This window comes from Elephas maximus, chromosome 9 (assembly GCF_024166365.1).
Source record: "Elephas maximus indicus isolate mEleMax1 chromosome 9, mEleMax1 primary haplotype, whole genome shotgun sequence".
In the NCBI taxonomy this organism is placed as follows: domain Eukaryota; kingdom Metazoa; phylum Chordata; class Mammalia; order Proboscidea; family Elephantidae; genus Elephas; species Elephas maximus.
Genome location: NC_064827.1, coordinates 43,053,401 through 43,066,675, shown reverse-complemented (window position 1 = coordinate 43,066,675; position 13,275 = coordinate 43,053,401). Strand labels below are relative to the sequence as shown.

At 37.5% G+C, this 13,275-nt stretch overlaps 1 protein-coding gene across 2 annotated transcripts in view; it reads right to left on the bottom strand.

The window, feature by feature from the left end:
- The window catches only part of UBAP1 (ubiquitin associated protein 1), an 86,885-nt gene that overhangs the window by 25,935 nt on the left and 47,675 nt on the right, over window positions 1-13,275 (bottom strand). For both annotated transcript variants that reach the window (XM_049897057.1, XM_049897058.1), the window contains exon 2: window positions 2,022-2,062. In XM_049897057.1, the coding sequence (XP_049753014.1) occupies window positions 2,022-2,055 (34 nt within the window). In that variant the 5' untranslated portion in view covers window positions 2,056-2,062. The remainder of the gene's footprint in view (window positions 1-2,021; window positions 2,063-13,275) is intronic.

The following is a 13,275-nucleotide window of genomic DNA, read 5'->3' as shown; positions in this document are numbered from 1 at the left end:
GAGAATGACAGTCTTCTCTATAGTACACTATAAAGCAACTACTGATCAACTTTTGAAACAATCTAAAATAAAATGCCTTTTCCCACAACTCAGCGGAAAACGTATTTCAATCTCTTAGTAGAAATTAAACGAAAGGCAAAATGAACCTCTCTAGAATTTAGCTATCTAGACATAAATGAGACAGGTCGGCCTTCAAAACCGAAGTTTTATCAAGTTCTATTATAAAGACCTATATTTTCCTAAATAGAATCTTCAGATATTCCTTTAGATATTAAAAAAGATTAATTTGTTTGTTTGTTGAAACATTTCTTAAAATACTTTAAAAGTCACTTCCGGAAAATAACATTTTTTTCTTAGACAAGAGAAAATGAGTTAAAAATTATAAAGAGGGCTGACATCTTAAAGAATAAAGCACAAGGCTTCAAGAAAGGCCTGATTTATACTGAGCCAAGGCTATGCAGTTTAAACAACGTAAGTATACTCTTTTTAAATGTCTTCAAGAAGTAACTGTTTATATCTTCTATTCTATTATTTATGGATACAAAGAAGTTCAACTGCAGTCGAGACGAATGAACTTGAAAGTAAATCAAATGTCAGTCATAAGACGGTATAGTGCAAGGCCTATTGTTTTTGTTGATGTCGAATCGATTCTGACTCGTGGAGACCCCATGTGTACAGAGTAGAACTGCTCCATAGGGCTGTGACCTTTAAGAATCAGATCACCAGGCCTGTCTTCCAAGGTACCTCTGGGTGAGCTCAAACTGTCCACCTCTGGCTAGCAGTCAAGTGCTTAGCCATTTACACCACCCAGAGAATTCCTTGGTTCACAAGACCTGGCAAACCTCAAATATTTAAACAGAAAAAAAACATTTTAATATCTATCATTACAACAGTTACTACCCTCCTTGTTCACATCCCAATTTCCCTAGAAAAATTACACATACACACCCACTAACCACCCCCAACCCCCACCACCAATGGACCAGTCAGGTAATACCTAAAAGAGGAGGAACTAAACCAGGCTCAAAAACTAGGCCATGTAAATCAAAAGACACAAAAACTCTAGCTAGACGATGCTGGCCACTTAAACAGAAAGATCAAGTGGCAAGCAGCACCATTAAGGTGGTGGACAAATGGCCCTGTGCACTCTGCTAGGTAGGCCAAGAAAGCAAGTCTATAAACAGAAGAGTAAAAATGGAGTAGACACTCAAAGAAAAGCAGTGAAGAAAGGCTATCTAGCTTCCTGAGGGACAGAGGGAGGAATAAGGAGCCTTAGCTATCTGGCTTTTTACCTTCAGCCCTATGAAGCCAGGCTCAACTTCATTCTCAGTCACCAGGAAAGATGGTCTACTACATATTCTCCACCTATTCCTTAAACTAAACGATGTCTAAAAAGAAGGTTCTTCAGTTCAGAATCTCAACTGAGGCCACTGAAATTCAACTAGGAGCTCAGCAAATACAAAAAGCCCTGTTAACACAAACCTAAGCAAGAAAGATAAAAATTTTTCCCCAAATTTTACCCTGGCAGAGAAGTTTCATTTAAACACTAAAACTTTGGTTATGAATGTAAGTAGGTGGAGGAAACTATAATACACAAGTCCTGACTCGGTGAGACAACTTCAGATTTGTAATCTCTCCGGATTGTTTAGCTGGAACACATAACCTGGTGTCTAACTTATCTTTGCTCCAAACAAAAAGGAGTTTCCAAAGATTCAAAATAGAAAGCTTATCTTTTTAAATAAGATTATAAATTTAAATTTTTCATTTTTGCTATTTTCTCTCTTGCCTCTGCCCTTGGTTCTGCCCTTTCTTATTCCTTGAAACAGTGATCCAGAGGCAACTTCCGATCTGTCTTTCTACTATCACTTGAACACTTTGGAAAGTTTATGCTACACTGTTGTCCAGGTTTTTCTCAAGCTGCTCATTTAAAGAGACTTTTAAGTGGCACTTACTTAAACTACAGTAAGTGACTTCAAATTCTCTAATCAATCATAAACTACAATATCTAATAGTCCACTTACCATGAAAATCTGCACCCAACTTCTTAGAAGCCATTTAGAACCTGAAAAACAAGGAAATACTTCTTAGGCACATGATGCCTTAAGGAGATATAAACAAATAATTACAAGAAAACAGACTACAAAAAAGAAACCGGAAGACCATATGTTCTGGTCGATGGCCATGGTTCCAAGACTGACATAGTCCTCATTAACTCACAATCTCAAAGCAACAAAAAAGGTAGAAAAGGGGGTGAATGAACTTTTTAGAGAAAAATTAAGAATTTCTATAATCTGGCATGTTTGGAAAGAAAAATACAAGAGGAACAGTATACTAGCCATTTATATGATTAGCCACTATCATACTGACCAGTCTATACATGCTATCAAAAGGAAAAATTACTAAGTATATATCCTCCTGATGTAAGCTATAAATATTTCAATGTAACAATAAGAATATCCCATTTTATTTAGATAAGCAAATATAGGCCTTTTACTGGAAATTAACTCTATTAAGGACACAATTTCTAAGGGGAAAATTAACGTACAACCCTTTGTACCTCTTAGACTTCGTACAAAATTTTAAAAAATGGGAGAGAAAAAAACCACAAAACCACACATCTAACTTAACATTATCTTTGCACTTTCAGTTATTATATAAGTAGGTAGAAAGTCCTTTCCTTAACAAATAAAATAATCTGAGCTCTTTAACCTCAAAGTTTCTCTCTCTTGATACGGTGTTTATATCTTTAACATAAGACACAGCAGCAAAAAAAAGCAAGATTAGCTACATAAATCTATGGTTTGGTGTCTATTAGTCTTCATGGATGTACTTGTAATGCATCATACTGAAAATGACCTATTTTTACTGACAGCAAAAAAAAGGGGGCAGGTACACTACACTCATCTTGTGAAAATTACTAAAAACAGAATTAAAATCACCACAGAATTTTCTTTTTAGAAATTGACAAGCTGATTTTAAAATTTACATGGAAAGGCAAAAGAATTAAAACAATTTTGAAAAAGAATAAAGTTGGACAACTTACTGCCTAACTTCAAGACTTACTATCAAACTACAGTAATTAAGACAGTATGAAAATGGCGTAAGGATAGAACACAGATCGATGAAACAGAGTCCGGAAACAGACTCATATACATATAGCCAATTCATTTTCAACAAAGATGCAAAGGCAATTCAATGGGGAAAAGACAGTCTTTTCAACAAATGATGCCAGACATTCATATGCAAAAAATAAATCTCTAGCCATACCTTGCACCACATATAAAAATTAACTTAGGGGGATGGGGAGGTTATGTCTAAAAGGGTACAGGGTTTCTCTTCAGGAAGATGAAAATGTTCTAAAATTGACGGTCATAATGGTTATAACTCTGTAAAAGAGAGTTTGAATTATATACTTTCTAAGTATGTGAAGTATATCTGAAAAACGCTGTTAAAAATTAACTTAAAAGGGATCGTAGCTCTAAATGTAGAAACAAAAAAAAAATTATAAAACTTCTAAGAAGAGACAAAACCTCTTTAAAATGTTAAAAAGCAAAGATGTCACTTAGAGGACTAAGGTGCACCTGACTCAAGCCATGGCATTTTCTTTCAATCACGTCTTATGCATGTGAAAGCCAGACAATCAACAAGGAAGACCGAAGAACTGACGCCTCTGAATTATGGTGCTGGCAAAGAATATCGAACATACACCATGGGCTGCCAGAAGAACAAACAAATTTGTCTTGAAAGAAGTACAACCAGGATGTTTCCTAGATGCGAGAATGGCGAGACATCTCCCATACTTTGGACATTTTATCAGGGGGGATCAGTACCTGCAGAAGGACATTAAGCTTGGTAAAGCAAGGGTCAGCCAGAAAGAAGATGACCTTCAACAAAATGGATTGACACAATGGCTGCAAAAACAAGCTCAAACACAGCAATGATTGTGAGGATGGTGCAGGACCGGGCAGTGTTTCATTTTGTTGTACGCAGGATCATTATAATTCAGCACCTAACAACACAACAAAATGTAAGAGACAATTTTTGTAACATCAAGTTAGGCAAAGATTGCTTCGATGCAACACCAAAACCATGATCCACAAAAGAAAAAAATGATAAACTGTACTTGATCGAAATTTAAAATGCCTACTCTTCAAAGGGGAGCCCTGGTGGCGCAGTGATTAAAGCATTCGGCTGCCAACCAAAAAGCAGCGGTTCAAACTCACCAGCCACTCCACGAGAGAAAGATGTGATAGTCTGCTTCCATAACGATTTACATCCTTGGAAACCCTATGGGGCAGTTCTACTGTGTCCTACAGGGCCACTGTAAGTTAGAATCGACTCCACAGCAGTGGGTGGGTACTCACCAAAGATGCTGTTAAGAGACTGGAAAAGATGAGTTACAGGCTAGGAGAAAATATCTGCAAAAAACTTATCTGATAAAGGACTTGTATCCAGAATGTATAAAGAACTCTCAAAACTCAATAATCAAAAAAAGTCAATAAAATAAATGAGCAAAAGAGGTAAACAGACAATTCATCAAAAAAGATATGCAAATGGTAAATGACCATATGAAAATGTCAAGTCAACATTATTAGTCATAAGGGAAATGCAAATTAAAACCCCAAATGAGGTATCTATTAGAATGGCCAAAATAAAAAAACTGACCATATCAAGTGCTGCTGAAGATGTGGAACTCTCTCACATATTGCTGGTAGGGATGCAAAATGGAAGTTAGCTTGGCAGTTTCATTTTAAGTTAAACATACGCTTACCATAAAAAAAAAAAAAAAATTTTTTTTTACCCAGCAATCCCATTCCTACGAATTTACCCCTAATGAAATGGTACTCTATATGCAAACATTTATAGGTAATCATTTCATTCATTCATGGAAGCAGCAGTCAAGAGATCAAATGACACACTGCACTAGGCAAATCTGCTGCAAAAGACCTCTTTAAACTGTTAAAAAGCAAAGATGTCTCCTTGAGGGTGCATCTGACCTAAACCATGGCATTTTCAATTGCCTCATATGCAAGCGAAATCTGGACAAATAAAGAAGACCGAGGAAAAACTGACGACTTTGAATTGTGGTGTTAGCAAATAAGGACTGCCAAAAGAACAAACAAATCTGTCTAGGAAGAAGTAGAACCAGAATGCTCATTAAAGCAAGGATGGTGAGACTAGTCTCACATACTCTGGACATGTTATCAAGAGGAATCAGCCCCTGGAGAAGGACGTCATGCTTGGTAAAGAAGGTCAGCGAAAAAAGAGGAAGACTCTCAATGAGATGGACTGACACGATGGCTGCAACAATGGGCTCAAGCATAATGACGACTGTGAATGGAGCAGGACTGGACAGTGTTTCATTCTGTTGTATGTAAGGTTGCTATGAGTTGGAACTGAGTTGATGGTACCTAACAACAACGACATGCAAATATGTATACCAGCTTTATTGGTAATTGCCAGAAACAGGAAACAACTCGAATGTCCTTCAAACTGGTGAGTAGATAAACTGTGATACATCCCATACAGTGGAATACTACTTTGTAACAAAAAGTAATGAACTACTGATATGCTACAACAACATGGATGAATCTCAAAGGCATCATTCTAATGAAAGAAGCCAGACTCAAAAGGCTATGTATTATATAGTTCTATTTATGACATTCTGGAATAGGCAAAACTATCAGGACACAAAACTAATCTAGCTACCAGGGTCTGACTACAAAGGGGCTCTTAGTAATTTTCTGAGGTAACAGAACCTGTGGTGCAGTGGTTAAGAGCTTGGCTGCTAACCAAAAGATTGGCAGTTTGAATCCACGAGGTACTCCTTGAAACTGTATGGGGTAGTTCTACTTTGTTCTATAGGGTTGCTGTGAGTCAGAACTGACTCGATGGTAATGCATTTAGTTTCTCTGGCTTATATCTGACTGTATGTAGTACTTGTTACATAACTATATTTGCCACAACTCACGGAATTCTAAACTAAAACGGGTGAATTTTACTATATGTAAGCTACATCTCAACTTTTAAAAAAAGTATATACACTCATCATACAAATTAAACCAAACTAAACCCACTGCCACTGAGTCAATTCTGACTCATAGCGACCCTACAGGACAGAGCAGAACTGCCTCATATGGTTTCCAAGGAGAGCCTGGTGGATTCAAACTGCCGACCTTTTAGTTAGCAGCAACAACTCTTAACCACTATGCCACCAGGGCTTCCTCACACAAATTAAATAAACCAAAAGATAATCATTTAGTAATAACAGTTTTACCTAACCTGGTGGAATGAAATTTCATTTTGGATATGTCAAAATAATTTAACAAATTATATAAAAAAGCTATCCCAAATTCTATTTGTATGTGTGATGGTTAACTTTATGTGTCAACTTGGCTAGGCTATGGTGCCCAGTTTTTGGTCAAACACTAGTCTAGATGTTTCTGTGAAAGTATTCTGTTGACGTGATTAATATTTACAATCAACTGACTCTTAAGTAAACTCAGGGAGATTACCTTCAATTATGTGGGTGGGCCTTGTCCAATCCCTTGAAGACCTTAAGAGCTAAAACTGAGGTTTCCAAAGGAGACCTCAAGACGGTAACATACACATCCTGCTGGAGTTTCCAGCCCATAGCCTGGCCTATATATTTTGGACACAAGACTTCGGTAGTTTCCAGTCTGCCCTCTGACCTATGGATTTTGGACCTGCCAGCTCCCATAAACTTGTGCGTCAATTCCTTAAAATCAATCTCTTTCTTTCTCTCTCAAGATACATGCATATAAATCTTACTGGTCTGTTTCTCTGGAGAACCCTAATACAGCATGCCTTCTCCCTGATATGAGGAGGGCTTTTTCCAGAGATGTGTGGTTCTAACAATGGATTTCTTCCCAATTCAAAAGCAAAAAAAAAAAAAAAAATTCAAGTAAAAGTAAATCTGGTTTATAAACGCTCAGCGTAGATTCCTTAAAAAAGAAAGGCAGATGGGCAGGCAGGCAGGCAGAAGGGAAGGTGGAACACAAATTCAAAATACAAATTTAAAATAACATTATTTTAGTATTACATCTTAAACTGGTGAAATGCCTTCTAAACTTAGCACTGACACAGAGCGAGCCTAAAAGAGTTTTTCAAATGTGGACACTATGGCTAGAGGATACAGTATTTCTTTTTGGGGTAATGAAAATGTTCTAAAATTCATTGTGGTGATGGTTGCACAACCCTGTGAATATACTAAAAACTACTGAATTGTATATGTTACATGGGTGAATTGTCCAGTATATGAATTATATCAATAAAGTTGTCACATACAAAAAAAGGAGCTCTAAAATTGGTAAACCGTGCAAACTAAAGAATGACTATTTAGGTATAGAGAAAAAGAAAAAGATAAGTGACAGCTTTTCACTTTCATAATAGCTATCATGAAGAGCAAAATAGGCTTTACAAAAATTTTGTTGCTGTTGTCATGTGCCACTGAGTTGATTCCAACTCAAAGCAACTCTGTATGACAGAACGGAACTGCCGCCGTATGGTCTCCTAGGCTGAAATCTTTAGCCGTATGGTCTCCTAGGCTGAAATCTTTAGCCGTATGGTCTCCTAGGCTGAAATCTTTATGGGAACAGATCACCAGGTTTTTTTTTCCCACAGAGCGGCTGGTGTATTAGCAGCTGAGTACTTAACCATTATGCCACCAGGGCTCCTTATAATAATTTTACTCATTGATAAAAGAGAAATTTAATCTTTTTTTTTTTTTTTTTTGTACTCCCATGGCAGCGGGCTTTCAATCTGGCGGTTAATAAATTAACTCTTTTTAGTGAGAAAAAAAAATATTCAATTGCCAAATAAAACAAACCACCTTCAACAGCCCATTCCTGACTGTTAGCCAAGGTCATTTCCCTAGCTCCATTTACATCTCAACTTATCTATCTTGCCTACTTTGGCTACCTTAAAAGTAGCAACGAGCATATATTTGTCCTGATGTCCAGTGACCCTAGAAGTGTAGGTCTCCACACACTAAGACCTACTGGCCAGCAAGTGTCATTCAAGGATAGTTTAAAGTGCCAACAGCAACAATTATTATGCCATTTTCGTTATTCACAGAAAGTTACTGGTTAGTTAACTGCTAAGGACTTGAACACGACATCGATTAAAAAAGACGAAGGCTGTGCTTGTGTGCAACCTCTTTAAGGATAAAAGTATTACACAAAAAGTAAGCATTCCCCAGAAGAAAAACTAGATAACTGGGAGCTCCTAAAAATCAAACACTTATGCTCATCCAAAGACTTCACCAAAAGAGTAAGAAGACTACCTACAGACTGGGAAAAAGTTTTTAGCTATGACATTTCCGATCAACACCTGATCTCTAAAATCTACATGACACTTCAAAAAAACTACAAAAAGACAAATAGCCCTATTAAAAAATGGGCAAAAGATATGAACAGACACTTCACTAAAGAAGACATTCAGGTAGCCAACAGATACATGAGGAAATGTTCATGATCATTAAAAAAAAAAAATTTTTTTTTTATTAGCTATTAGAGAAATGCAGATCAAAACTACAATATTTCATCTCACTCCAACAAGGCTGGCATTAATCCAAAAAACCCAAAAGAATAAATGTTGGAGAGGCTGTGGAGAGGTTGGAACACTTCTATACTGCTGGTGGAAACGTCAAATGGTACAACCACTTTGGAAATCGATTTGGCGCTTCCTTAAAAAGCTAGACGTAGACCTACCATACGATCCAGCAATTCCACTCCTCAGAATATATCCTAGAGAAATAAGAGCCTTTACAAGAACAGATATATGCACACCCATGTTTCCTGCAGCACTATTTACAACAGCAAAAAGATGGAAGCAACCGAGGTGCCCATCAATGGATGAATGGATAAATAAATTATGGTATATTCACACAATGGAATACTACACATTGATAAAGAACAGTGAGGAATCTGTGAAATACTTCCTAACATGGAGGAACCTGGAAGGCATTATGCTGAGTGAAATTAGTCAGTGCAAAAGGACAAATATTGTATAAGACCACTATTATAAGATCTTGAGAAAGAGTTTAAAATGAGAACATATTTTTTTGTGGTTACGGGGCGGGGGGAGGGAAGGGGAGGGGGAGAGGGAGGGAGGGGGTATCCACTAATTAGTTGGGAGATAAGAACTACTTTAAGTGAAGGGAAAGACAACACACAGTACAGGCAAGGTCAGCACAACTGGACTAAACCAAAAGCAAAGAAGCTTCCTGAATAAACTGAATGCTTCGAAGGCCAGTGTAGCAGGCACAGGGGTCTGGGGACCATGATTTCAGGTGACATCTAAGTCAACTGGCATAATAAAATCTATTAAGAAAACATTCTGCATCCCACTTTGGAGAGTGGTGTCTGGGGTCTTAAACGCTAGCAAGCAGCCATCTAAGATGCATCAATGAGTCTCAACCCACCTGGATCAAAGGAGAATGAAGAACACCAAGGACACAAGGTAATTATGAGCCTAAGAAACAGAAAGGGCCATATGAACCAGAGACTACATCATCCTGAGACCAGAAGAACTAGATGGTGCCCAGCTACAACCGATGACTGCCCTGACAGGGAACACAACAGAGAACCCCTGAGGGAGCAGGAGAACAGTGGGATGCAGACCCAAAATTCTCATAAAAAGACCAGATTTAATGGTCTGACTGAGACTGGAAGGACCCCGGTGGTCATGGCCCCCAGACCTTCTGTCGGCCCAGGACAGGAGCCATTCCCAAAGCCAACTCTTCAGACATGGATTGGACTGGACAATGGGCTGGAGAGGGATGCTGGTGAGGAGTGAGCTTCTTGGATCAGGGGGACACTTGAGACTATGTTGGCATCTCCTGCCTGGAGGGGGGATGAGGAGGTAGAGGGGGTTAGAAGCTGGTGAAATGGGTACGAAAAGAGAGAGCAGAGGGAGAGAGCGGGCTGTCTCATTAGGGGAAGAGTAATTAGGAGTATGTAGCAAGGTGTATATAAGTTTTTATCTGAGTGACTGACTTGATTTGTAAACTTTCACTTAAAGCACACTAAAAATTATTTTAAAAAGTAAGCATTCTCAGACTTTAGAAGAAATAAGCCATATTTTTAATAACCATGGAAAGAAAAAAAAAGTATATAATAGAAATATTTGTAGTGGTTACCTCTAGGTAATTGGAGTGGAAATTATTCTAAAATTTTTATGTTTCTGAATATTCTATAGCAAATCTTTTAACTTATAATTTTTCTTTTAAAGGTTAAAGGTTTTAGTTTTCCCACATGATGCAGTGATGACATATTCTGGTTAACATTCTAGTTAATGAGGAGTTAAAATTATGAAATATATGGATCATCCGTTTTCAGAGAACCAGCAAACCACTCTAAAAATGATTTAACCTTCTTAAATGTGCAGAAGACATTTCATAGACTCTGAAAAGGGTTTCAGGGTCACCATAATAGACATAAATCTTAACAACATAGTGAGACCTTTAAAACCCAGAAAGCAGATTCTTGACAGCCTCAACCATCCTACATAGGCACATACCAGAAACTTGTTTTTCTACTAAATCTCTACTGGGAAGGAAGTAGGATCAAAGCATCCAGCAATGAAATCTGTGAATACAATCACGCACAGGAACAGAAAATGTGTGTTTTCATTTCTGTATCCTAGTGTCTGTTGATACCATGGGATATCAGATGTTTGTGAAGCAGCAGCTGTTTTTGAGAGGTAAATGGCTTGGAAGAGACTGCTAACCCTCTGATTTAATAAACTGTTTTGCAAATACCCCTCAGAACAAGGTGACATCAGGACACTTTTCAAGAAAAGTTCCACTTAAAATCTAAATGGATTCCTAATTTTTAAAAAAGATCCAATCAAAAGACAATCAACAGAAGGGAAGAAAATATTTACAAATCATATACCTGATAAGAGACTGTTATCTAGAATATGTAACGAATTCTACAATGCAATAATAAAAAGATAAATAACTCAATGTAAAAATGGGCAAAGTGTCGAACTGTTGTATGTTTTGCTGTATATATTCTTATCACAAACAACAAAATATAAAAAAAGGAAAAAACTGGACAAAGGATTTGAACAGTCGTATTTCTTCAAGGATATGCAAATGGATATCAGTCCTTAGGAAATGCAAACCAAAATCGCAATGAGAATTTTGGAACTAGAGAGAGGGGGTGGTTGTATAAACTTTGAATGTACCAAGTGCTAATGAATTGTTCATTTTAAAATGGATCATCTTACATGAATATCTCAATAAATAAACCCATAATGAGATACTTCACACCAACTAGGATGGCTTTAATCAAAAAGACAGATAATAACAAGTGTTGGTGAGGATGCGGAAAAATTGGAACCCTCATACATTGCTGGTGCGAATGTGAAATAGAATAGCAACTTCCAGAAAGAAAGAAAAACATATGTCCACAAGGGAAATGAAACATATGACCACACAAAAATGTTTACACAAATGTTCACAAGAACATTAATCTTAAGAGCCCAAAAGTAGAAACAACTGAAATGTCCATCAACTGATGAAGGGATACACAAAATGTGGTGTATACCTATAATGGAATATTATTCAATGTAACTCAAAAACAATGCTAAGTGAGAGAAGCCAAACACAAAAGACCGTATGATTTCATATATGATTTCATTTATGTGAAATGCCTGGGTTAGGCAAATCCATAGAGACAGAAAGCAGACTGATAGTTGCCAGGAGTTAGGGAGTAGGGAGAAACTACTTAACATTTAAGGGGTTTTACTTTGGAGTCATGGAAATGTTTTGAAACAAGATGGAGGTGACAGTTGCACAACACTGTAGCTTACTAAGTGTCACTGAATTGTTCACTTTAAAATGGTTACTTTTATGTTATGTGAATTTCAGCTCAATAAATTATATTTTAATGAACAGCAAAGGAAGGGAAGAAGAGAGGAAAGAAGGGACAGCAAGGGGAAAAACAGGGGGAAAAAAAAATCAGCAGTGAGGAGGTCAGGTGAGAGCCCCAGGGAGATTAGTGTCAACAATTTCTGAGTCTGAAAATCAGAAAGGCAAGAAATAATAAGTTTATTTAAATCATGTGTAATATCTCCTGTCTTAAGCTGAGTTCTTCAGAAGCAAAACCAGTAAAGTGTATAAATACGCATATATAGAGATTTATATCAAAGCAATGGGTCATGCGATTACAGAGGCTAGACTATCCCGAATCCGTGGATTGGGATAGAGGCTTCTCCCAATTCACGTAGCCGCAGGGGCTGGCAAACCCGGGATCGGCAGGTCAGAGAACAGGGCTCTACTCACAGCCTGTGAAGATTGATGAATACCAAGATCAGCTGATAAACTGAAAGCTCAAGTCCCAAGAACCAGAGGTCAGGCAAATAAGAGGCAGCCGCAGGATCAAGAGCAAACAAAAAGCCAGAAAGTCTGCTTATATTCGGGTGCAGGCCACACCCCCAAGAAACTCCCTTTCAACTGACTGGCTACTCATAGAAGATCCCATCATGGGAGTGATCACATATAAACACTGAGAATCATGGCCCAGCCACACTGACACACAATCTTAAAACCGTCACAACTACAAAGCCTCTTGCTAAACAAAACAGTGTAAAAATTTAAAAATTATACTTCAATTGAGCTGATAACACCACAGATTTTCCTAGAGGCTTTCCTTAAATATTGAAATAGTTCACTGAATGTAACCGCTATTATATCTTCCACAAATCTTAAAAATTTAAGAAATCCATATTTGGGCCCTTACAGGAAAAATTTTTCTTACATCTGCTATGTAGTAAAACTTCACTGTCTCAAGGATCAAAGGCATTTTAATAGCTTATCATATAATTAGTTACCGAGAGCCAATGCTTCCCCCCCAATATCTAAGCAAAATCAAGTGATATATATGTTTCCTCATGAATTTCATATATTTTATTTAATTATAACCATTTATTTTATATAACCAAAAGGTTGGTGGTTTGAAACCACCAGCAGCTCTGCAAGAGAAAAACATGGCGGTCTACATCTGTAGAGATTTATGGCCTCGGAAACTCTATGGGTCACTATGAGTCAAAATCAACTTGATGGTCGTGGATTTTCTTTTTTTTTAATTATCTCATAGCGACTCTAATAGCAACCCTACAGGACAGAGTAGAACTGCCCCGTAGGCTTTCCAAGGAGCAGCTTGTGGATTCAAACTACCAACCTTTTGGTTAGTGGCTGAGCTCTTGAGTTGGAACTGACTTGACAGTAACAGGACTTTCCTATAA